Genomic DNA, 26,353 nt, shown 5'->3' on the forward strand with positions numbered 1-26,353 from the left:
GATTAGTTTTTGCATAAATGTTTAGAAATTACTCATGTTTGACATCTAATAGCCGATGATTTATATAGTGTTCTCTTGTGGTTCTTAAAAGTGGCACCGGCATTGGTGGCGTCGTGGAAGCGCAAATAAAAGATCCCTTGCTGCTAATCGGAAAGAGTAGCTCATGTAGTGGCGACAGCGGGTTTCCTCTCAAAATCTATATGGTCCTTAACCATATGTCTGACGCCATATAACCGTAATTAAAATGTGCTGAGTGCGTCGTTAAATAAAACATTCCTTTCTTCTTTTTTTTAATGTGGCAGATCCTAGTTTTGAAACACTATTAAAACCGTTTCCGATAACTGAAATCAGATACTAACTACATTTTAAGTGAGCTCCGTGGTCTAGTGGATAATCTGCTGGACAATCAAGCTGACGACAGTGGTTCAAATCCCGTCAAAGCTGGCTCACACATTCATTCATCTTTCTCATCTATCACCCTCTGCCTATCATTCTCATTATCTTAATATAAAAAAAAAAAAAACTTTCAATTTCTCCCACGATTTCAATCTGTTTTGACCCTTTCTGTTAATTTCCTCCGACTCTGTCTTCTGAGCTGTCCACACCATCGCCTACCTGTCTCAACGTCCTTCATGGATGCAGTCTATGTGTATATCCCTGCACCCACCTGGAATCCTCGTCCTCTGCCGCTAATAAAGCTGGTCTGACCCACGGCACTAACTAACGACCGCCGGTAGTAGGGATGCATAGTAGGTGGTTACAAGTGCTTCTTAACAATGCCAGAAGTAACTACTGAACACTCGCCGAAGTGGTCAGAGTAAGCCCACAGCTGAAAAAAAAAGCTGATGGGGAACAGGTGTGTGGCACTGATAGCCACAAGAGACAGGCACCTGTCGCGGTTGGAGAGACAAGGACTGGGATGTGGAGGTGGACAGCGAAAGAAGTTGAAAGATAGGAGGAGTTGCCAGATCGGGAAGAAATAAGATGGAATTCAAAGGAGAGAAAGGAAAGGTTGCATTGGGATAAAAAAAACCCACTACATTTTAATGTTAAGATCATCAGTTTTCGTATACCTGAAGTGGTTCTGATCATCCATCTTGGTTTTATAATATCCCAAAATGTGTGTTTTTCATAATTCAAAAACGCACGTTTGTCTGAGAAGTACTGTTTATCGAAACAATTTCTTGTTATTTTTAGACAGTATTTCCACATTTATGCATCACTGACGTTAGCTTGTCTCTGTTATAACCATATCCAAATATGTTATAGGTTTGTAGATGAATTAATCGAAATTTAGCTTTCCATTCATACGTGATCCGTGATCCATGTTAGTGTCCGTGAGAAATCGCTACATAGAGAAGACGTTGCGGAGCATCCATTGATCAGCTTGGTGTCCATGAGAAATCGCTTACTTAGGGAAAACGTTGCGAAATATCCATTGATCCGCTCCGTGTCTGTGAGAAATCACTACACAGGGAAGACGTTGTGAAGTAAGTATCCATTAATCAGCTCCGTGTTCGTGAGAAATCGTCACATAGGAAAGACGTTGCTAAGCCTCCATTGATCCGCTTCGTGTCCGTGAGAAATCGCTACATAGGGAAAACGTTGCGAAGCATCCATTGATCCGTTCCGTGTCTGTGACACTGACACGCTTATTTTTAAGCTTAGCATGACCTTGATGACAGCATCCATTGATCTTCAGTTTTCGTGTATTTGAGTATTTATGGATCACTTCACTCATACACGGGACACGACGTTGGACACGAAGATCACGGATCACGTATGAATGGATAGCTACATTTAGTCCCAATTTTCAAAGGACTGAAACTAGGGACTGCTCCTTTAACCAAAAGAAGTTAATTTATTTCACTTCTTTGCACAGGGAGGCCAGTAAAGCGGTCCAGTGGTCAGATCGTACAGTGCTGTTTCTGTAAACGACTTTCAGTGTTCAGAAGACGGAGATGCCCAGGGGTATTTTTAAGCTTAGCATGAGTGGCCTTGATGACAGTGGGTGTTACATTGGGGCATTGGGGGGGGGGGGGGTCTTCAGAGCGTTTTTAACGACTATGGGTTGTAAGACCACTACACCCTCTTATCTCTCACTAACCACTCAACTAACCCACTGTCATGGGCCACAGCCTAGATGGCACCCAGGACACGGACCGTAATTGGATATAAGCACGAAGATCATTGAAATGAAATGAAATGTAGCGTACATGCATTTACCAGAGCATTGCCCAAGTTATCAATTCAAGGATTCTGACCATATACTGGTACATGAGGTAATGCTATTATAATATTTACCAAAAGCAAGTTACAAACATATACGGATATTTGGACAAAGTTAATAAATAAATAATATAGTAAATACATGTACTCATGTTCAACGTTGTTTGACGTAATCACATAGTTTTATTGATACATGTTTACTCTGCTTAATAAAAATTATATTCTTTTTTTTTTTACATTTGGCTGTATATAATAATAATTAGATAAATATAATACTCTAATATCATTTAGTGCTTTACATTCAAATAAGAAGTGAAATTCGTCACCAATACAACCATTATTACATATATTACATAATCTTTCTTCCTTTGGTAAATGAGTCCATCTTCCTATTTCAACGGGTAGTCTGTGGTTAGCAAGTCTAAATCTGGTAAATACAATTCTTCGTTTCAAAGGGAGTATGTCTAGATATGGTTCATATGAATGTTCATTTTTAAATAATCTATAAATGATACCTTTTGGTGAGTTTTCTAGAGAACTGTTCCATTCCTGTATATACATATCGCGATCCCCACGTCCGTTTTAACTTGCTGGATGCGCTGATTTATTGTGATCATTATTAAGATCATTAACATTTCATTATCATCATCATTAGTATCATCATCTTTCATCATCCATGTATTCATCCGTCTTTACATCCGTCCATGCATCCATCTATCCATTAAGGGTGCGATGTAGCCGAGTGGAACAACGCTCGCTTGATGGGCGTTCGATACAGGATCGATCCCGTCTAGGGCCCATCGGGCTACTTGTCGTCCTTGCCAGTGCACCACGTATGGTGTATCAAAGGCCGTGGTATGTGCTATCCTTGCTGTGGGATGGTGCATTTAAAAAGATCCCTTGCTGCTAATGAAAACATGTAGCAATCTAATCTAAGACTATATATCAGAACTACAAAGTGTTTGACATACAGTAGGCAATGATTAATAAATCAATATGCGCTAGTGGTGCCGTTATACAAAACAAACAAACAAACGTCCATCCATCCATCCATCCATCCCATTCTTTCCCTCCTTCCCTCCATCCATCCGATTATCCATCTATCCATCCCTCCCTCCATCCTTCCCTCCCTCCCTCCATCCAACCTTCCCTCACTCCATCCATCTTTCCCCTCATTCATCCATCCAATCATCTTTCCATCCATCCATCCTTCCATCCATCCATCCATCCATCCATCCATCTATCCACAGCATCTATCCATCCATCCATCCCCATCATCCATCCACCCATCCATCCGTCTGTCCGTCCATCTATCCATTCATATTATTTGTTTAACTTGTTACATTCATTTCTTTCAGGATTGATCTGCTGCCCAGGGGTATGTGGATCAAAACGGTGCATGCGATTAAGACGTAAGTACATTTTTGAAAGGACAATTTTCGCTGACGTTGTGTTTTCCTTCACTTCCCAATCTTCTCTTTTTTCCCTTGAATTCCACCTCAAGGATATGTAAGCTATTACGGTTTCCTACGGAATTGTACGTTTTCATATAGTCGATTATGGTACACGTCACCGATAAAACATTAAGTCATAGCACATGCATTTTATAACTTGCTTCTGGTGTCTAATGCTAGTATCAGACTACCAACCGCCACGGAGTTGGCCAACTCGCCGATCTCTCGGCTTCTACGACTGTCCAGTTGCTAGTCTGGCACTCTTACAACTCGTCGTATACAACTCCTACAACCGATTAGTTGTAAGTTGTGAGTGGTTAAGATTGCAACTCAACTTTCGACTTGGCCAACTTCGTCGTGACATTTGATAGTCTGAACCTAGAATAAGATAATCTAACAATAGTCTTAACCTAGCATAAGATAATCTAGCAATAGTCATACTCTTCACATATCATTAACGTGGACTAATGTTATGCTAGCGTCAGACTACCAACAGCCACGACAAAGTGGTCCAACTTTCTGCTATCACGACTTCTACGACTGTCCAGCTGTCAGTCTGAGCGCTCTAACAACTCGATTCTCGTCTTATAACCCGTTAGTTGTTAATCTGAGCGCTCCCGTCGTACGTCGGGTGTTGGGGAAAATTGCAAAGCAACCGTCGAGTTGGCCAACTACGTCGTGACAGTTGACAGCCTGAGTATAGCATTAGGACGAGATAATTGTCGACAATGACACGAAGAACACGTGATGTACATCATGTATCGGTGAAGGGGCGAGATCTTACGCCTCCCTATATTTCAGTCTTCTCTACCCCCCCCCCCACACCCCACCCCCAACCGATCAATTAATGTCAATGAATTCATGGCTTTTTGGTGTGTGTTTTTTATTAACCCAAATAGAAAGCATTTATGTCTAAAATATAACACCAACAACATGCAAAGCATCGCAATTTAAAAACATATAAAATAATAATAAAAATAATTATAAAAATTATCTCACCGTTTTTGTTTTTGTTTTGTTTTTAAAATGATTAAATTAGATATTATTAACAATGTTATAAGAGTGGTTAAACAAACATATCTTTTCTTTCACTCTTGTTTCATTAAAACAATTATATATATTTATTTTTTTACAGTTCACTTTCTCTATTGCAGAACATTAGAAATGTGTATTTTTTATATTATAGTTCTGTATCTACTTGATTTTCGTTCATGACATATCCTTAAAATATGTATTATGCCTGTAATGCAATGAGTCATGGCCCCTCACCGTAACATTGTCTGTCTGGACCCATATTCACAAAACATCGTAGGCCTAGTTTTACACGTAAACGTAAATCTACGGCAGACGTAAGTGCTAATCGTAGACGTAAATCTACACCTTTTTGTGAATATGGGTCCAGATCTGTGGTACAAAAAAAGAACAAAATATTTTTTTTTAGTAATATTCATACATCTGAAATGGTTTTGGTCATTCAGGATTTTGCAATACCCCAAAGCGCATTGTTTTATAGTTCTAAAATCTCACGTTCGTCTGACAAGTAATGGTATTTGAGACAAGACGTCGTGGTTAGGCCATCGGTCTGCAGGCTGGTAGGTACTGGGTTCGGATCCCAGTCGAGGCATGGGATTTTTAATCCAGATACCGACTCCAAACCCTTAGTGAATGCTCCGCAAGGCTCAGTGGGTAGAGGTAAACCACTTGCACCGACCAGTGATCCATAACTGGTTCAACAAAGGCCATGGTTTGTGCTATCCTGCCTGTGGGAAGCGCAAATAAAAGATCCCTTGCTGCTAATCGGAAAGAGTAGCCCATGTAGTGGCGACAGCGGGTTTCCTCTCAAAATCTGTGTGGTCCTTAACCATATGTCTGACGCCATATAATCATAAATAAAATGTGTTGAGTGCGTCGTTAAATAAAACATTTCTTTCTTTCTGTTTTAGATGGTATGTTCCCATTTAAACGCCACAGACTTTAGCTTCTCTGTGTTATAACCTTACCTAAATGTCTTGCACGTTTGTAGATTAACTAAACTTAATGTCCATTTTCACGGGTTGAAACGTGGGTCTGCGCCTTTAACCAAATTCAGCGTCTATTTTTCACGGGTTGAAACGTGGATCCGCGCCTTTAACCAAATTTAGTGTATATTTTTCAAGGGTTGATACGTGGGTCTGCGCCTTTAACCGAACTTAGTGTCTATTTTTCACGGGTTGAAACGTGGGTCTGCGCCTTTAACCAAACTTAGTGTCTATTTTCATGGGTTGAAACGTGGGTCTGCGCCTTTAACTAAACTTAGTGTCTATTTTCATGGGTTGAAACGTGGGTCTGCGCCTTTAACTAAATTCAGTCTCTATTTTCACGGGTTTAAACGTGGGTCTACACCTTTAACCAAACTTAGTGTCTATTGTTTCATGGGTTGAAACGTGGGTCTACACCTTTAACCAAACTTAGTGTCTATTGTTTCATGGGTTGAAACGTGGGTCTGCACCTTTAACCAACTTAGTGTCTATTTTCACGGGTTGACACGTGGGTCTGCGCCTTTAACCAAACTTAGTGTCTATTTTTTTTAACGGGTTGAAACGTGGGTCTGCGCCTTTAACAAACTTAGTGTCTATTTTTTTTCACGGGTTGAAACGTGGGTTTGCGCCTTTAACTAAACTTAGTGTCTATTTTCACGGGTTGAAACGTGGATCCGTATTAATTCACGTGTTAGTTAAGTACTTCAATGAACAAGTTTTTCAAAATCCGTAAGATCTATGTGTTATAAGTTTCTGCCTTTAATATTGTCCAGAGCCATTGAACTTCTGGACAGTTTTGTTTCGTGTCCGCTCATGAATCACTGTGAAACTACCGGCCTCGGTGGCGTCGTGGTTAGGTCATCGGTCTACAGGCTGGTAGGTACTGGGTTCGGATCCCAGTCGAGGCATGGGATTTTTAATCCAGATACCGACTCCAAACCCAGAGTGAGTGCTCCGCAAGGCTCAATGGGTAGATGTAAACCACTTGCACCGACCAGTGATCCATAACTGGTTCAACAGAGGCCATGATTTTCTGTTATCCTGCCTGTGGGAAGCGCAAATAAAAGATCCATTGCTGCCTGTTGTAAAAGAGTAGCCTATGTGGCGACAGCGGGTTTCCTCTAAAACAAAACAGTGTCAGATTGACCATATGTTTGACGTCCAATAGCCGATGATAAGATAAAAAAATCAATGTGCTCTAGTGACGTCGTTAAATAAAACAAAGTTTATTTTACATTACTTTAATATTGTCCACATTTTAGGCGATTAATCTATGGTCTGCGACTTTAAGAAATATGTTCTAGCGATATCGTTAAAACAAACCCACAGACTACATTAATAGTCATTGATGTGACAACGTGTTAAAGGGACATTCCCGAGTTTTCTGCATTGTAAGATGTTTCCGACTAATAAAATATTTCTACGATTCAACTTACATATTAAATATATTTTCTTGTTTAGAATATCAGTGTCTGTATATTCAATGCGTTTCTGATCGTCTTAATATTTGTAAGAAGCCCAAACTGGACTTTGTCTTCAAATAATTTCGTACGTACGAAAAAATAATATTTTAGGAAATAAAAATAAATTTAACCTAGTGCATATATTAGAACGATCAGAAACATGTTTAATATACAGCTACTAATATTTTATGCAGAAAAATATATTTGGTATGTAATTACAATCGTTAAAAAGTCTCTGTTAGTCGATAACATCTTAAACGTTGCAGCAAACTCAGGAATGTCCCTTTAAGACGTTTTCGTTGTTGTTGCAGCATGCCCTCGCCGTCGTTGTCCACGTGGTGGCAGATGTAACTATGGTTACACCAAGGACAGAAACGGATGTACTACGTGCACATGCAAAAGTAAGTGAAGTTTTAAGTTTATTCTCTCGTCTGCTAATATTAAATATATGAAATACATGCGACTGGCCTGATACCCGATGGATCAAGGATCGATTCCCGTCAATGGGCCTATTGGGCTATTTACCATTCCAGCCAGTGTTCCACAACTGGTGTATGTAACAAAGACCATGGTATGTACTATCATGTCTATGGGATGGTGCATATAAAAGAACCCTTGCTGCTAATCGAAAAGAGTAGCCCGTGAAGTGGCGACATCTGGTTTCCTCACTCAGTATAATTTATGTGTGGTCCTTAACCATTTGTACGACGCAATATAACTGTAAACAAAATGTGTTGAGTGCGTCGTTAAATAAAACATGTTCTTCCTTCCTTCCGACTGGGTCAAAGTTCAAGGTGCACAGAAGTTTTGATAGAGCATTCTGTTAATACCAAAAGTCCTGCCATTATTGATAAATATCACTGCGCTTGTTGTTTTAAAAAAAAACTAAAACAGTTTCATCTGGGCAATAAATGTATGCAGTTTTATTTCATCACGTACCACTGTGTTAAAGGGACATTCCTGAGTTTGCTGCATTGTAAGATGATTCTCTTAAAGGGACATTCCTGAGTTTGCTGCATTGTAAGATGATTCTCTTAAAGGGACATTCCTGAGTTCGCTGCATTGTAAGATGATTCTCTTAAAGGGACATTCCTGAGTTCGCTGCATTGTAAGATGATTCTCTTAAAGGGACATTCCTGAGTTCGCTGCATTGTAAGATGATTCTCTTAAAGGGACATTCCTGAGTTCGCTGCATTGTAAGATGATTCTCTTAAAGGGACATTCCTGAGTTTGCTGCATTGTAAGATGATTCTCTTAAAGGGACATTCCTGAGTTCGCTGCATTGTAAGATGTTTCTCTTAAAGGGACATTCCTGAGTTTGCTGCATTGTAAGATGATTCTCTTAAAGGGACATTCCTGAGTTTGCTGCATTGTAAGATGATTCTCTTAAAGGGACATTCCTGAGTTCGCTGCATTGTAAGATGATTCTCTTAAAGGGACATTCCTGAGTTTGCTGCATTGTAAGATGATTCTCTTAAAGGGACATTCCTGAGTTCGCTGCATTGTAAGATGTTTCTCTTAAAGGGACATTCCTGAGTTTGCTGCATTGTAAGATGATTCTCTTAAAGGGACATTCCTGAGTTTGCTGCATTGTAAGATGATTCTCTTAAAGGGACATTCCTGAGTTCGCTGCATTGTAAGATGTTTCTCTTAAAGGGACATTCCTGAGTTTGCTGCATTGTAAGATGATTCTCTTAAAGGGACATTCCTGAGTTCGCTGCATTGTAAGATGTTTACGACTAATAAAATAATTCTACGATTAAACATACATAATAAATATATTTTCTTGTTTAGAATATCAGTGTCTGCATATTCAATTTGTTTCTGGTCATCTCAATATTTGTAAGAAGCCCAAACTGGATTTTGTCTTCAAATAATTTTGTACGTACGAAAAAAATATTTTTAGGAAATAAAATGAAATTTAACCTAGTACAGATATTAGAACGATAAGAAATACGTTTAATATACAGCCATTAATATATTATGCAGAAAAATATATTGGATATGTAATTACAATCGTTAAAAAGTCTCTGTTAGTCGATAACATCTTAAAAATTGCAGCAAACTCAGGAATGTCCCTTTAATAAGCCTTTTACTTGAAACACATCTGGGGAACCTGTGAAACGAAAAAAACACCTATATAATACAGAATACAAGAAAGAAATGTTGTATTTAACAACGCACTCAACACATTTTATTTACGGTTATATGGCGTCAGACATATGGTTAAAGATCACACATATTTTGAGAGGAAACCCGCTGTCACCACTTCATGGGCTACTCTTTCCGATTAGCAGCAAGGGATCTTTTATTTGCGCTTCCCACAGGCAGGATAGAACAAACCATGCCTTTGTTGAACCAGTTATGGATCACTGATCGGTGCAAGTGGTTTATACCTACCCATTGAGCCTTGCGGAGCACTCACTCAGGGTTTGGAGTCGGTATCTGGATTAAAAATCCGATGCCTCGACTTGGATCCGAACCCAGTACCTACCAGCCTGTAGACCGATGGCTTAACCACGACGCCACCGAGGCCGGTCAACTAAATGAAGTGGATCGTCAAACAGGCGATAATCGTATATAAATGCCTCTCCAAGAGATGATGTTATGTAATGTATAACAGGCCTTGTTGGTGTTGTGGTTAATCCATCGGACATAAGCATGGTAGGTACAGGGTTCGCCGCCAGGTACCGGCTCCCACCCAGAGCGCGTTTTAACGACTCAATGTGTAGGTGTAAGACTACTGGACACTCTTCTTTCTCACTAATAGCTAACAGCTAACAGCTAACAGCTAACAGCTAACAACTAACAGGTAACAGCTAACAGCTAACAGCTAACAGCTAACAGCTAACAACTAACAGCTAACAACTAACCCACTGCCTGAAACTTAATTGGATATAACCACGAAAAGCATTTGAAATGAAATGAAATCATACCTTATAAATTTCAATGAATGACATTTTCTTAACAGAGAGATTTGGGGATCCATCCCCGTCGGTGGGCCCATTGGGCTATTTCTCAATTCAGCCAGTGCACCACGACTGGTATATCAAAGGCTGTGGTATGTGCTATCCTGCCTGTGGGATGGTGCATATAAAAGATCCCTTGCTGCATTAGAAAACAAAAATGTAGCGGGTTTCCTCTGATGACTACGAGTCAGAATTACCAAATGTTTGACATCCAGTAGCTGATGATTAATTAATCAATGTGTTCTAGTGGTGTCGTTATACAAAACCAACTTTAACTTTAACTTTGAACAGGAAGATCACCACGCCAGTGTCCAGTCTATAAAATGTACAGTACGGCATTCTGTAAACGGCTTAACTGGAAACACAAGTGTTCTATCAGACAGAAATGTTCCAGGGGTAAGTGTAATCAACACAGTGTAACTTACATCATAAACAGAAACCAACTTGCTTCTGTCTTAAGACATCGCAGTGGCGGATCCAGAATATCCATTTCGGGTGTGGGGGAGGGGGTCCAATGACATGAGGCGGAATGCCAATGGAACTTTGGGGGAGGTTTGGAACGTATCGTAAAAAAAAATGAAAATTAATATATAATAAAATTATAACTCGCAAAATTTAGTGGAGGGGAGGGGGCCTGCAACCTCCTCCTTAGATCCGCCTCTGCATCGGCGTTTTCCTGCGAAAGTTAAAATGCCGAATGCCGCGAGACTCTGCCTAGCGGCATTCGCCATTCGACCTGAGCAGGATCAAGCAGTTAACTTAAAACAGTACATAGTTATTTTATTTATCTTGCAATCCACATAACAATTAGTGAAATGAATCATTTTAATCCATACCTTTACGTTTTCCAGAGTAGTGTGTTCACACGTGTTGAAGGTTTTGTCGCCTTCACCTACAATATCTACACAGAAAAACAAAATAGTTACTAAATAACAAATTATTTCTTATTTCTAAAATATAAATTGTCTTCAAGTGAAAGATAAAGAATAAGAATGCAACATTCCTATGCTGGTCATAAGCAGTGTAAAAGTAGTCCCATTCTAAAAGATAGAAAGCCATCTAGTCATCATAATAATGTTGACAATATAGGGATTGCATGATAAAAAGTCGTACGCCAATATATTAGCTGTTTGTTATGTATTCACTTTTTGTTTCCTCTAGGTCAGTGTATTCACTTTTTGTTTACTCTAGGATAAATCAATTCACTTTTGTTTACTCCAAGATCAATGTATTCAATATTTGTTTACTCCAGAGTCAATGTATTAACGTTTTGTTTACTCTAGGATCAATGCGTTCTCATTTTATTTACTCTAGGATCAATGTATTCATGATTTGTTTACTGTAGGATCAATGTATTCACATTTTGTTTACTCTAGGATCAATGTATTAACGTTTTGTTTACTCTAGGATCAATGCACTCACATTTTATTTACTCTAGGATCAATGTATTTACGATTTGTTTACTGTAGGATCAATGTATTCACATTTTGTGTGTTCTAGGATCAATGTATTCACGATTTGTTTACTGTAGGATCAATGTATTCATGATTTGTTTACTGTAGGATCAATGTATTCACGATTTGTTTACTCTAGGATCAATATATTCATGATTTGTTTATTATAGGATCAATGTTATCACGATTTGTTTACTGTAGGATCAATGTCTTCACATTTTGTGTACTCTAGGGTAAATAAATTCGCTTTTGTTTACTGTAGGATCAATGTATTCACATTTTGTTTGCGCTAGGATCAATGTATTCACGATTTGTTTACTCTTTGTCAACATATTCCCTTTTTGTTTTCTAGGATCAATGTATTTTAAAAAATACTCTAGTATCAATGTGTTCATTTTTTTTTTATTCTAGGATCAATGTGTTGTCGAGGATTGTGCGGGATAAGAAAATGCGTGAAAATAGGACGTGAGTTAAATATCTTAAAGGGACATTCCCGAGTTTGCTGCAATTTTTAAGATGTCATCGACTATAAAAGACTTTTAAACGATTGTAATTCCATATCAAATACATCTGTCTGCATAAAATATTAGTGGCTCTATATTAAACGTTTCTCTGATCGTTCTAATATATGTACCAGGTTACATTTAATTTAATTTCCTAAAATATATGTTTTTTCGTACGTACAAAATCATTTGAAAACAAAATCCACTTTGGGCTTCTTACAAATATATTGAGACGACCAGAAACATATTGAATATACAGACACTGATATTCTAAAGTTTAATCGTAGAACTATTTTATTAGTCGGAAACATCTTACAATGCAGCAAACTCAGGAATGTCCCTTTAAGAGAAACATCTTACAATGTAGCAAACTCAGGAATGTCCCTTTAAATACTAACCATGATAGGGACATGATGTTGCCTAACGATAAAGCGTTCGCCTGATGCGCGGTCGGCTAAAGACCAATAACGATCCCTGGGACCACCGGGCTGTTTCTTGTTCCAGACAGTGTTACACAGCTGGTGTAACAAAGGCCGTGGTATGCACTATCATGCGTGGGATAGTGCATATAAAATATCCCTTGCTGTTAGTCGATAAACGTAATCTGTTGAGTGAATGTAGCGGGTTTCCTCTTTAATTATATGTGTGGTCCTTGACCATTTGTCCGACGTTATGTAACCGAAGTTAAAATGTGATGAGTGCGTTGTTAAAGGAAGGCAGGACATTGTTTAAATAACGACGCACTCAACACATTTTATTTACGGTTATATAGCGTCAGACATATGGTTAAGGACTACACAGATTTTGAGAAGAAACCAGCTGTCGCCACTACATGGGCTACTCTTTCCGATTAGCAGCAAGGGATCTTTTATTTGCGTTCTATAATTCTGAATAAAAATATTATTGGTAGTAACTCTTAAGGCGGAGTCCAACGTCATATAACCGCACATAAAATGTGTTGAGTGCGTCGTTAAATAAAACATTTCCTTCCTTAAGGCAGAGATGACTTTTAATTGTAGAATGCAGACATTTGCATTTCAAGAAATCGTTCTGTCCCGGACCAGGCCACTGGCTATCCAGAGACTTGGCCCGTGACAGACATGCCTGAAACGTTAGTGGTACATGGACATGTAAAAAGACACACACACACACACACACACACACACGCGCACACACACACACACACACACACACACACACACACACGCACACACACACACACACACACTCTCTCTCTCTCTCTCTCTCTCTCTCTCTCTCTCTCTCTCTCTCTCTCTCTCTCTCTCTCTCTCTCTCTCTCTCTCTCTCTCTCTCTCTCTCTCTCTCTCTCTCTCTCTCTCTCTCTCTCTCTCTCTCTCTCTCTCTCTCTCTCTCTCTCTCTCTCTCTCTCTCTCTCTCTCCATATATATATATATATATATATATATATATATATATATATATATATATATTTGTTTTGAGTTTTTGTTATCGTGCTATGACGTTGTCGTTGTTGTTGCTTGTAGCTACCTGTCGACGTCGTTACTGTCGACACCGACCGGGTTTCAAATGTCGCGCTGGTTACATCGTAGACAGGAACGGATGTCGAACATGCACGTGCAAACGTAAGTTGACAATCAGATAGAGGCAGAGTTAAAGGCGTGGCCACACGGTACAACTGTCTCGGACGAAAACACCAATAGTAAATTTGGAACAAGTTCTAATTATTACGTTTTATTTTATTGCTTAGAATATATTTACACTGTGACGCTAGAGGGTACAAATTGCTCGTACGAAAATGGCCAATATGTTGCCAATAGTAAATTTGGAACAATTTATAATTATTACTGATATAATTTATTGCTTATTATGGCCCAAATGATAGGCTAACGCCTGTTGACCAATTTCCAGACCGCTACTATTTTTGAGCGGGAATAATTATTGTCAATACGAAAATAGCCAGTTGCAAATAGAAAACGACAAAATCGTACTGTGTGTTGTCTTGTCACAGTTGGCTACTGTCGTGTGGCGTGGCCCTTACACAGTGATTGACTTAACAAAATATATGCATGGACATTTACTGCTGGAAAGAAATAAGGGCCGGGACACACATACCGACTTTAATTCGTTAGTAAAGTGGTGATGCCTTTACAGCATATTTTTCACTTCTAGTCCTGAAGCAGAAGCTGATACGCGGTTGGTCTACTATTGACCCTCCATCCATTATGGGTTTTAGGGGTCAAGGAACTCAGTTAAATCGCCATTTGTGATTGTGTGTCGTTAAACAGTCATTCATTCATTCATTCATTCATTCATTCCATTTGTTTCTTTGTTTCATTCATATGAAAGGCCAAATGTGTAATTATGTCGCTATCACACCTCCTAATAGATTACGTTTGATTTTCGAAGGCAAACGTATTTATACATCACATATATGATTAGATAGCATATGTACCTCTTATTGATTTATTAGTTTAGACGAAATTTTAAAATTTAAAATTAAATATCGTTTTAGTATTATCAACTATCGAAGTTTAATATTTAAAATAAATTATTCGATTTTCATTCCAAAAACACCGCCATTGTAATCTGTCATTTTAACTATTAGACAAACAATTATCTCACAGTATTACTAACAGTTTTGATGAACTTACTGACTCTATAGACATCTGGACACCAAGATCACATTTCTTAGTGTTGTAGTTCTAAACATATACAATTTTATTGATGGACATGCGCCTATTTTGGAACATGGCCGCTATCTTGTTCGCATCAACTTTAGAAAATGTCATCTTATATTTTCTTGAACTCCAACCACCACTACATGGGCTACTCTTTCCGATTAGCAGCAAGGGATCTTTTATTTGCGCTTCCCACAGGCAGGATAACACAAACCATGGCCTTTGTTGAACCTGTTATGGATCACTGGTCGGTGCAAGTGGTTTACACCTACCCATTGAGCCTTGCGGAGCACTTACTCAGGGTTTGGAGTCGGTATCTGGATTAAAAATCCCATGCCTCGACTGGGATCCGAACCCAGTACCTACCAGCCTGTAGACCGATGGCCTAACCACGACGCCACCGTGAAAGAAATAAAGAAATGTTTTATTTAACGACGCATTCAACACATTGTATTTACGGTTATATGGCGTCAGATATATGATTAAGGACCACACAGATTTTGAGAGGAAACCCGCTATCACCACTACATGGGCTACTCTTTCCGATTAGCAACAAGGGATCTTTTATTTGCGCTTCCCATAGGCAGGATAGCACAAACCATGGCCTTTGTTGAACCAGTTATGGATCACTGGTCGGTGCAAGTGGTTTACACCTACCCATTGAGCCTTGCGGAGCACTCACTCAGCGTTTGGAGTCGGTATCTGGATTAAAAATCCCATGCCTCGACTGGGATTCGAACCCAGTACCTACCAGCCTGTAGACCGATGGCCTAACCACGACGCCACCAAGGCCGGTTGATGATATTTTGATAAGGAGTTTAGTTGCAATCAATATTTGCTATTATTATTTATGTATTCCCTTATCTATTTTCATTTCATTTTCTATGTGTATACACATCTAAGGGTGCAAAAGTGCGGGACGTAGCCAAGTGGTAAAGCGCTCGCTCGATGCGCGGTCGGTGTGGGATCGATCCCCGTCGGTTGGCCCATTGGGCTATTTCTCGTTCCAGCCAGAGCACCACGACTGGCATATCAAAGACCGTGGTATGTACTACCCTGTCTATGGGATGGTGCATATAAAATATCCCTTGAAAAACATGAGAAATTCTTAGTATCGCAAAAAAGAAAAAGAAAAAACCCAAGAAGTCTGTAGTTCGACCATTTATTCAATAAAAATGTGTTGTTGTTTTGTAAATAATTTCAGTTTGGTTTCAGTTAAGAATTTGAAAACTAAACATGTTTTGGAAATGACCTAAAACAAAAAAACAAAAAAAACAAAACTATTTTTGTGTGCAATGTACAAAGCAATCGGGTCAGAAATACAGAACTTACAGTAAATTCCATAGTATGAGAAAAATAAGGCGTTCTCTGTGTGACGGACTACAGCCTTCTAGTTCAGACTTTACGGTAATAGACTGCTTCATTCTCTCACCACAGGGACGTTCAGTAGACTGTGTCCAGTGGTTAGAACGTACGGCAAGACGTTCTGTCGGCGGTTGGTGATGAGGAACCAGTGTTCTGCACGAAAAAGGTGTCCCAGAGGTATGCGTGTATGTTTAGGGTAATTTAAAGCGGCAGACCCTAGTTTTTAAAGGCATACTGTCACGGATGTAAGGACCTTATTTCTCTAAAAATTGATAGTAAATGAAAATTGCATTAATTTTTGGAAACCAAACCTAGCTATCGCATCACCGTAACTGAACCATGATGGAGTGAAATCCATGTCAACCCTCTCCGCAATTTTAGTTTTTTTACTTATGGACCATTGCCATAATTCAATTATTTGTACAAAATATCCTTAATAAGAGGAATATGGTGGTTATGTAGATGGTTGACTAAAGTACATTTAGGGACAGATCCAATATATATTTTTTTCAGGTAATATTTTGTTAGGTCATTTCATAGGTCAGTGGTCTGTGACAATATGCCTTTAAACACTACGGCCTAATCTAAAATCAGACATGTTTTCTTTTTATATTTATTGTTTAGATTTGCATTTGCCTACATCCGAAGTGTTTCTGATCATCCTGGTGTTTCTAATACCACAAAATGCATTTGTTTTCATATTTTTAGAAACTTACATATCTGTGAGAAGTAACGGCTATCGAGAAGAACGACACAGACACTTGTTTCACGTTATTGAAAAGCTGTATCCTAACCGGCCGCGAGGGAAGCGAGCAATTATTTTTGAAATCATTGATTTCAATCTTCGTATCCTAATGCTGTATCCTAACCGCAGGCGTACGGCGCGACAGATTCGTGTAGTCGAGCGCGCGACACAATACTGATAGGAATTAGTTCTATTTTTTGTCGCATGACACGAGCGACAAACATATATTAACTAATCAAACACCTTTTACTTGGCTGTTTCAACTGATGATAACAATTTTAAAAAGAAGACTGTCGTTATGATCGCGTCTGGATAGGATAGAAATATTGTCGCGTCGCTCGCATCGCTGGCGTCGCGCGCGTCCGGTTAGGATATAGCTTAACTGAACGCGTGCGACGCGACACATTTATCCGTCGTGCAGTTCACGTGCGGTTAGGATATAGCTTAACTGAACGCGTGCGACGCGACACATTTATTCGTCGCGCAGTACGCGTGCGGTTAGGACATAGCTTAACTGAACGCGTGCGACGCGACACATTTATCCGTCGCGCAGTACACGTGCGGTTAGGATACGGCGATTAAAATGTGCTGTACTGTCTGTGGGATGGTGCACATAAAAAATAAAAGAGTTTACTCTCCTGAGACTATACGTCAAAATTACTATATGTTTAGCGTTCAGTAGCCGATGATTAATAAATCAATGTGCTCTAGTGGTGTCGATAAACAAAACATTTCTTTTTTGCTTACTCCAGGAACAATATGTTGTAAAGGTGTGTGCGGCAGAAGAAGATGTTTTAGACTGAGAAGTGAGTTAAATGCGTTACATTACACACATACAGACAGACAGTATATTAATGGTTAACTATTCATAGTTAGACGTCAGTTAAATGCGTTACATTACACACATACAGACAGACAGTATATTAATGGTTAACTATTCATAGTTAGACGTCAGTTAAATGCGTTACATTACACACATACAGACAGACAGTATATTAATGGTTAACTATTCATAGTTAGACGTCAGTTACATACGTTACATTACACACATACAGACAGACAGTATATTAATGGTTAACTATTCATAATTAGACGTCAGTTACATACGTTACATTACACACATACAGACAAACAGTATATTAATGGTGAACTATTCATACTTAGACGTCAGTTAAATGCGTTACATTACACACATACAGACAGACATTATATTAATGGTGAACTATTCATACTTAGACGTCAGTTAAATGCGTTACATTACACACATACAGACAGACACTATATTAATGGTGAACTATTCATACATAGATGTGAGTTAAATACGTTACATTACACACATACATACAGACAGACACTATATTAATGGTTAACTATTCATACTTCGACGTGAGTTAAATACGTTACATTACACACATACAGACATACACTATATTAATGGTGAACTATTCATACTTAGACGTCAGTTAAATGCGTTATAATTACACACATACAGACAAACAGTATATTAATGGTGAACTATTCATACACAGACGTCAGTTAAATACGTTACATTACACACATACAGACAGACAGTATATTAATGGTTAACTATTCATAATTAGACGTGAGTTAAATACGTTACATTACACACATACAGACAGACACTATATTAATGGTTAACTAATCATACTTAGACGTCAGTTAAATACGTTACATTACACACATACAGACAGACACTATATTAAAGGTTAACTTTGTTCAGACCTAGACGTTAGTTGAATGTGTTTCATTAGACACAAATAGACATACAATGCATTAAAGGTTAACTTTGTTCAGATCTAGTTGTGAGTTAAATACGTTACATTACACACATACAGACAGACACTATATTAAAGGGACATTCCTGAGTTTGCTGCATTGCAAGATGTTTCCGACTAATAAAATATTTCTACGATTAAACTTACATATTAAATATATTTTCTTGTTTAGAATATCAGTGTCTGTATATTCAATGTGTTTCTGGTCGTCTTAATATTTGTAAGAAGCTCAAACTGGGTTTTGTTTTCAACTAATTTCGTACGTACGAAAAAAACGTTTTTAGGAAATAAAATGCAAATTAACCTAGTACATATATTAGAACGATTAGAAACACATTTAATATACAACCACTAATATTTTAAGCCGACAAAATATATTTGATATGTAATTACAATCGTTAAAAAGTCTCTGTTAGTCGATAACATCTTAAACATTGCAGCAAACTCAGGAATGTCCCTTTAAAGGTTAACTTTATTCAGACTGAGTCGTGAGTTAAATATGTTGCATTAAACACATACAGACATACAGTACATTAAAGGTTAACTTTGTTCAGACAAAGACGTTGGTTAAATATGTTATATTATACACACAGAGAAAGACACTGTATTAATAGTTAACTTTATTCAGACTGAAACGTAAGTTAAATACGTTACACTAGGGACGGTCCATAAATATCGATGTGCTTCACAATCCGAACAATGTTCGGAAGGGGGGAGGGGGTAAAAGCCATGTTCGGATTGCTTTTCAGGTAAAACATCGGTCCATCGAAGGTCAATGTTTCGTACACATTATATCAATGTTTTTATGTTAGGATTAGGGGAGCGGGGGAGGGGGTCAAACCCAATCCTAACATTGTTAGGATTATGAAAACCATTGACATTTATGGACCGACCCTTACTCACATATAGACATACAACACATTAATGGTTAACTTTGTTCAGACCTAGACGTTGGTTAAATGTGTTACATTACACACAGAGAAATATACTATATTAAGGGTTAACTTTATTCAGACTGAGACGTCAGTTAAATACGTTACATTAGACACATACAGACAGACACTATATTAATGGTTAACTATTCATACATAGACGTGAGTTAAATACGTTACATTACACACATACAGACATACACTATATTAATGGTGAACTATTCATACTTAGACGTGAGTTAAATACGTTACATTACACACATACAGACAGACACTATATTAATGGTTAACTATTCATACATAGACATCAGTTAAATACGTTACATTACACACATACAGACACTATATTAATGGTGAACTATTCATACGTAGACGTCAGTTAAATGCGTTACATTACACACATACAGACCGACACTACATTAAAGGTTAACTTTTTCGGACTTAGTTGTGAGTTAAATACGTTACATTACACACATACAGACAGGCGCTATATTCAAGGTTGACTTTATTGTAAGGGCGAACAGTAGCCCGCAGGGAAATATGGCATTTGCAACTATGATAAAACACCTTCAATTTGTTCACAAATTATTTCACAACTACATGTAAGATGATGCACCTTTAAGTTGTAGTTATATTTGACAAATAATTTATAAATGTAAAAAAACAATGTAATATATATATATATATATATATATATATATATATATATATATATATATATATATAATAAAATTGTACATGTAACTATAGTAATGCCCTTTAATACATGTGTCGTTGTCATATTTGTTGTTGTAGCTGTTTGTCCTCCCCGTCGTCCCTGTCGTCGCCGATGTCGCTATGGCTACGTTAGAACCAGAAAAGGATGTCGAACATGCATGTGTAGATGTAAGTTACAATAATTAATATTTCTCTGTCTGTCTGTCTGTCTGTTTTTCTATGACTTTTTTTTATTTCTTCTTCTCGAGTTTGTCTGAGGTCTGTGTCTATGTTTTATCTCCACCTCTGTATTTCTGCCTGTGCGTCTGTCACTGGCTGTCGCTCAGAATATGTTTATGTGTCTCCGTTTTTTTATGAGGAGGCGTGACGTAGTCCAGTTGTAAAGCGTTTGCTTCATGCGCGGTCGGTCTGCACACACAAACACACACACACACACATACAGAGAGAGAGAGAGAGAGAAAGAGAGAGAGAGTCGCGCACACACACACACACCACACAGACACACACACACAGACACACACACACAGACACACAGACACAGAGAGACAGAGAGAGAGAGAGAGAGAGAGAGAGAGAGAGAGAGCCGAAAGACAGAGAGCCGAAAGACAGAGAGAACGAGACAGAGAGGCAGGGCGAGAGAGATAGGGATGAAGGGAGAGAGAGACAGAGAGAGAGAGAGAGAGAGAGAGAGAGAGAGAGAGAGAGAGAGAGAGAGAGAGAGAGAGAGAGAGAGAGAGACCCTCAAAGTAAATATCACACATCTGTCAACAAATGAAGCATGAAATCCATACAGACATTAAACATACAGTTTATTCCATGCTGCAGACGTCATGACGTGAAAAACAGCCAATCGGCGATAGGAACAAGCCGTATGCGCCCCGGGTGTTATATGTGTTTCACAATTTGTCCAATTACACTCGCACACACTACAGAGGACTTCCTGTACCCGTTTCCCCCACAGTACAAACAAAGCTTCGTGTATATATATTGATACACCGTAGCCTGTAGTATCACAAACGTGCCATGAAGTGCTTGGTTGTGTTAGGAGTTCTACTGGCACTGGTCGCGGTAGCCGCACGTAAGTAAAACCATACAGGCATGCATTGTTGTATTATGAAGGGACGGGACGTAGTTCAGTGGTAACGCGCTGGCTTGATGCGCGGTCGGTTTACGATCGATCCCCGTCGGTGGGACCAGTGGGCTATTTCTCGCCAGTGCACTACGACTGGTATATCAAAGTCTGTGATATGTGCTATCCTGTCTGTGAGATGGTGCATATAACAGATCCCTGGTGCATATAAAAAAAAGGTAACGGGTTCCCTCTCTGAGTCAAAATGACCATATGTTTGACATTCAACAGCCGATGATTAATAAATCAATGTGCTGTAGTGGTGTCGTTAAACAAAACAGACTTTTCTTCAAGACATTTTGCAATATTGCAAAATAAGTATATCTTGCGCCCGGGGATTTCAACAGTGGTACCGGCCTCGGTGGCGTCGTGGTTAGGCCATCGGTCTACAGGCTGGTAGGTACTGGGTTCGGATCCCAGTCGAGGCATGGGATTTTTAATCCAGATACCGACTCCAAACCCTGAGTGAGTGCTCCGCAAGGCTCAATGGGTAGGTGTAAACCACTTACACCGACCAGTGATCCATAACTGGTTCAACAAAGACCATGGTTTGTGCTATCCTGCCTGTGGGGAGCGCAAATAAATGATCACTTGCTGCTAATCGGAAAGAGTAGCCCATGTAGTGGCGACAGCGGGTTTCCTCTCAAAATCTGTGTGGTCCTTAACCATATATCTGACGCTATATAACCGTAAATAAAATGTGTTGAGTGCGTCGTTAAATAAAACATTTCTTTCTTTTTTTCTTTCAACAATAGCCTAAAACACTTTTAATGGCATATTTTATTACAATATGTCATCCATGCTAAAAGTGTTGTGGCATCATAGTGGAACACTCCTAGGGTGGATGCCACTTTTAAAAATGTATTTTAAGGATATGATGGGGCCCTAAATGGGATGACTAGAATTGTTTTGCGAATATTAAAAGTATACGAATTGAGCAAATTTATGATGTAAAAAGCCAAAATATAGGGTGTATTTAACCAACTCAAATCTCATAGACGACAATAGTAACATATGCGACTAATCGACATAAACACCACGGATATAAATACTGCTCATTTCATAGATAACTGGTAGCGTCTGTGACTACCCTAGTTCCGCACAAAAGTTGAGTTTTTTTGTACAGGTACCCCATACATGTTTCAGGCACATTGCTACATAACACAGTGGTACTAGATGAAATTAAATTGCTTACATATTGTGCCCAGGACTTGTGGTGTTAACTTCTCTATCAAACGTTGGGAGCACCTCGTATTTTGACCCAGCCGGAAGTTATTTGGTTTAGTACTATCTATAATATATATTTGTTCACTCTGTAGATATTACATAAAAATAAAATGTAATTTTACTTACAAAAATGTAAGGATTGATGTACAGGGTTCGAAATTAAAATTAACTACAAAATTAGCGATATCACAATTTTTCAAGTAAATCGTAAACATGTCTACTTGAAAATATGTTTTGTATAACAATACTACTTAACAACTAAAGATAACAGTAATACTAATGAATTCAATACACCTAAACATGAATAAATCGGCCTATAAAAACATATGATAAATTAAACCTTGTATTATACAAATATCTTATTATAACACGAAATCTCGTGTATACACAATGTTTTTGGTTTGTTTGATTAATAGATTGTTCACTATTAGCCAACTCACTGCATATATTTGGGTTTCACATGGTTTCTGTATGTCTTGGATCATGGCTGACCGATCAGTCAGTAAAGATTCCCTTAGTTTTGTGTTCATAAATGACGTTTGAATATAAATCAGCTCCAAAAGAGTGTTTGTGAGAATACATGTGTAGCTTACCTTATGTTTTTGACAAGGAAACGGGAGCTTCATATAATTCATGTTCCAGTACAGATGATAGGTCAACTGCCACTAATTCTTATCAGCGATGGAAACTTTCTGGACATCTCTCCAATGTACTATGTACAAACAAGTAAAGATGTTTTGGTTATGATGGATATATGAAGTAAGGAAATGTTTTATTTAACGACTCACTCAACGCATTTTATTTGCGGTTATATGGCGTCAGGCATATGGTTAAGGACCACACAGATATTGTGAGAGGAAACCCGCTGTCGCCACTTCATGGGCTACTCTTTTCGATTAGCAGCAAGGGTTCATTTATATGCACCATCCCACAGACAGGATAGCACATACCACGGCCTTTGATATACCAGTCATGATGCACTGGCTGGAGCAAGAAATAACCCAATGAGCCCACTGACAGGGATCGATCCCAAACCGACCGCGCATCAAGCGAACGCTTTACCACTGGGCATAATGGATATATGAACAAACAAAAAATCTTCTCCACCAAAAATGGTCTTACACGTGTTACCCTAAATCGGATCATGTCTGATACCAAGCATCACTCGTAGTTATGCAGCATAGACCTGGCCCTTGCTTATAAAACGTTTATAGTCTAGACTCGAGACTGTAATAAAGTCTGTGACACTAATGTCATGACAACGCCATACAAATTATATGCGTGTGACGTCTTTGGAGATTGAGTCTGGACTATGACCGTTTTATAAGCACGGGCTCTGTACTCTTCGAAAATATAGATTTAATTATTCGTCACCATGTGAATAATAGGGGTCACATAAAATACCGGGTATGGCCCAAGAATATCGATAAATGGCGCACAATGGTGCGAAAATTATAACGTGGATGACTCATTGTAAATGATTAAAGGGACAATCCTGAGTTTGCTGCATTGTAAGATGTTTCTCGTGAAGGGACATTCCTGAGTTTGCTATATTGTAAGGTGTTTCCGACTAATAAAATATTTCTACGATTAAACTTACATATTAAATATATTTTCTTGTTTAGAATATCAGTGTCTGTATATTCAATGTGTTTCTGGTCGTCTTAATATTTTAAGAAGCCCAAACTGGATTTTGTCTTCAAATAATTTCGAAGGTACGAAAAAAAACAAATTAGGAAATAAAATGAAATTTAACCTAGTTTAATATTAGAACGATCAGAAACACGTTTTATATACAGCCACTAATATGTTATTCAAAAAAATATATTTGGTATGTAATTACAATCGTTAAAAAGTCTCTGTTAGTCGATAACATCTTTAAAATTGCAGCAAACTCGGGAATGTCCCTTTAACTAATTAAAAAATATATATAACCGAGATTGCACCTTTAATTTGTTCACCTTCAAGTTAATTAGAGAAAGGTATACTGAGATACGTGCATGGAGTAATGGTTCCTCCGCCCTTTCTTGAAACCTCAAACCGAATTGACAAACCCATTGCCCTATAGAGTTGTGTACACCTTCGGTTTTCAAGGACATATTTCGTTCCAAGATATTCTATCTTTTTAATTTGTTTGGAAGTCATGCGAGATGTGGTAAACGTATAGACGTTCCCTAGACAAATATATACGTACGTGACGTGAACAGACAACAGTTGTAACGAATACATCGGACATTCACCAGACGTCCTTTTCAAACTGATTGGATGTATGAATATTCACAGGTTCTCTAACGAGTGTTTCACACCTTTTAAAAGTAGTTGTACCCTTCTTAAAGGTACTGTCTCGCATTCCATCTTCTATTAAAACTAAATTTGATTTTTGTTTAACGACACCACTAAAGCACATTGAGTAATTAATCATCAGTTTTTGAATGTTAATCTAGGACCGATCCCCATCGGTGGAACCATTGGGCTATTTCTCTTGTTAGACAGTACACCACGACTGATATTTCAGAAGCCGTGGTATGTACTGTCCTGTCTGTGGGATGGTACATATAAAATATCCCATGCTACTAATGAAAACATATAGCGGGTTTCCTCTGTGAGACAATACATCAAAATTACCAAATATTCGAAATGTAGACTTAAGTAATAAATCAATGTACTCTAGTGGTGTCGTTAAACAAAACAAACTTTCACTTTTTCAACGTCAGATAATTTTGACATGACGTCATCAGAGGACAATAATGGAGCTTTTATAATAATTTTCTCTCAGACATGACAGCACATACCACAGCTTGCTATATACCAATCTAATTAAAATTAGCTCCACTGGTTAATTACTATTACCTGTGGATCTAACAGCACCCCGCTGGAGCTCATGTCCAGTTGACCTTTCATTCGACTAATCAAAACCTTACTTGCAAAATCATGCCAGTGATTTGAAAAGAATTTGAAAACATTCGGGATTATGCCGAGGGTACAAGACATGATTCAGTTGAATTACGAAGTATGCCGGAAACTAATTTCAATATAAAATTTTATATAAAATTCGTTTTAATACGAAAACAAACAACGTGATGGTATAGCCACAAAATCCGTTTTTACTAGTATACAATGCAGAATTTATTACTGCATTTTTCCCCTGTTTTTTAATGTTGAAATAGACCAACAAGTTCGCCTATTGCATAAATAGTCTCGTCCGATATTTTCAGAATGTGTATGCTCCCGAATAACGCTATAAACGGCGAAGTGCAATTGGTCGATATTTAATTGTTATTTATAGATGAAATGTCGCATGGACATGGGAGTCCACGCAATGCTGTTAGATCTACTGGTAAAGCTACAGTAGTGCTAATTTTAATCAGATTGGCTATATACCAGCCATTTGACACTGAATGCGACTCCACTGAGGGAATTCGATCGTCCGACCGAAGCACCTCAGACGAGCGCTCTACCCCTTGAGCTAGGCCCCACCCATTCCTCTTTTATTAAAGACATGACATCGTTTTCAATAATTTAACATATTTTAGTAAATACGATAATAAAAATTAAAAAAACTAATAACATATTCAAGCTGGTATCATTGTACAAAAGAATCCCAACGGACGTTTTGACAAGGTCATTCTTTAACGTTGACAGTGACATAAAGTGATTTCCTTAAGGCATACAGTAAACAGGTTTTACTAACC

The 26,353-nt window shown here is 38.3% G+C and overlaps 1 protein-coding gene across 1 annotated transcript in view; it reads left to right on the plus strand.

The window, feature by feature from the left end:
* LOC121373734 (balbiani ring protein 3-like) overlaps positions 1-26,353 on the plus strand; it is a 242,574-nt gene that overhangs the window by 168,700 nt on the left and 47,521 nt on the right. Inside the window, exons 8-15 of the mRNA XM_041500490.1 lie at positions 3,588-3,641; positions 7,476-7,565; positions 10,425-10,529; positions 11,999-12,052; positions 13,596-13,694; positions 16,188-16,292; positions 17,613-17,666; positions 20,384-20,473. Of these exons, the coding sequence (XP_041356424.1) occupies positions 3,588-3,641; positions 7,476-7,565; positions 10,425-10,529; positions 11,999-12,052; positions 13,596-13,694; positions 16,188-16,292; positions 17,613-17,666; positions 20,384-20,473 (651 nt within the window). The remainder of the gene's footprint in view (positions 1-3,587; positions 3,642-7,475; positions 7,566-10,424; positions 10,530-11,998; positions 12,053-13,595; positions 13,695-16,187; positions 16,293-17,612; positions 17,667-20,383; positions 20,474-26,353) is intronic.

Source organism: Gigantopelta aegis, chromosome 5 (assembly GCF_016097555.1).
Source record: "Gigantopelta aegis isolate Gae_Host chromosome 5, Gae_host_genome, whole genome shotgun sequence".
In the NCBI taxonomy this organism is placed as follows: domain Eukaryota; kingdom Metazoa; phylum Mollusca; class Gastropoda; order Neomphalida; family Peltospiridae; genus Gigantopelta; species Gigantopelta aegis.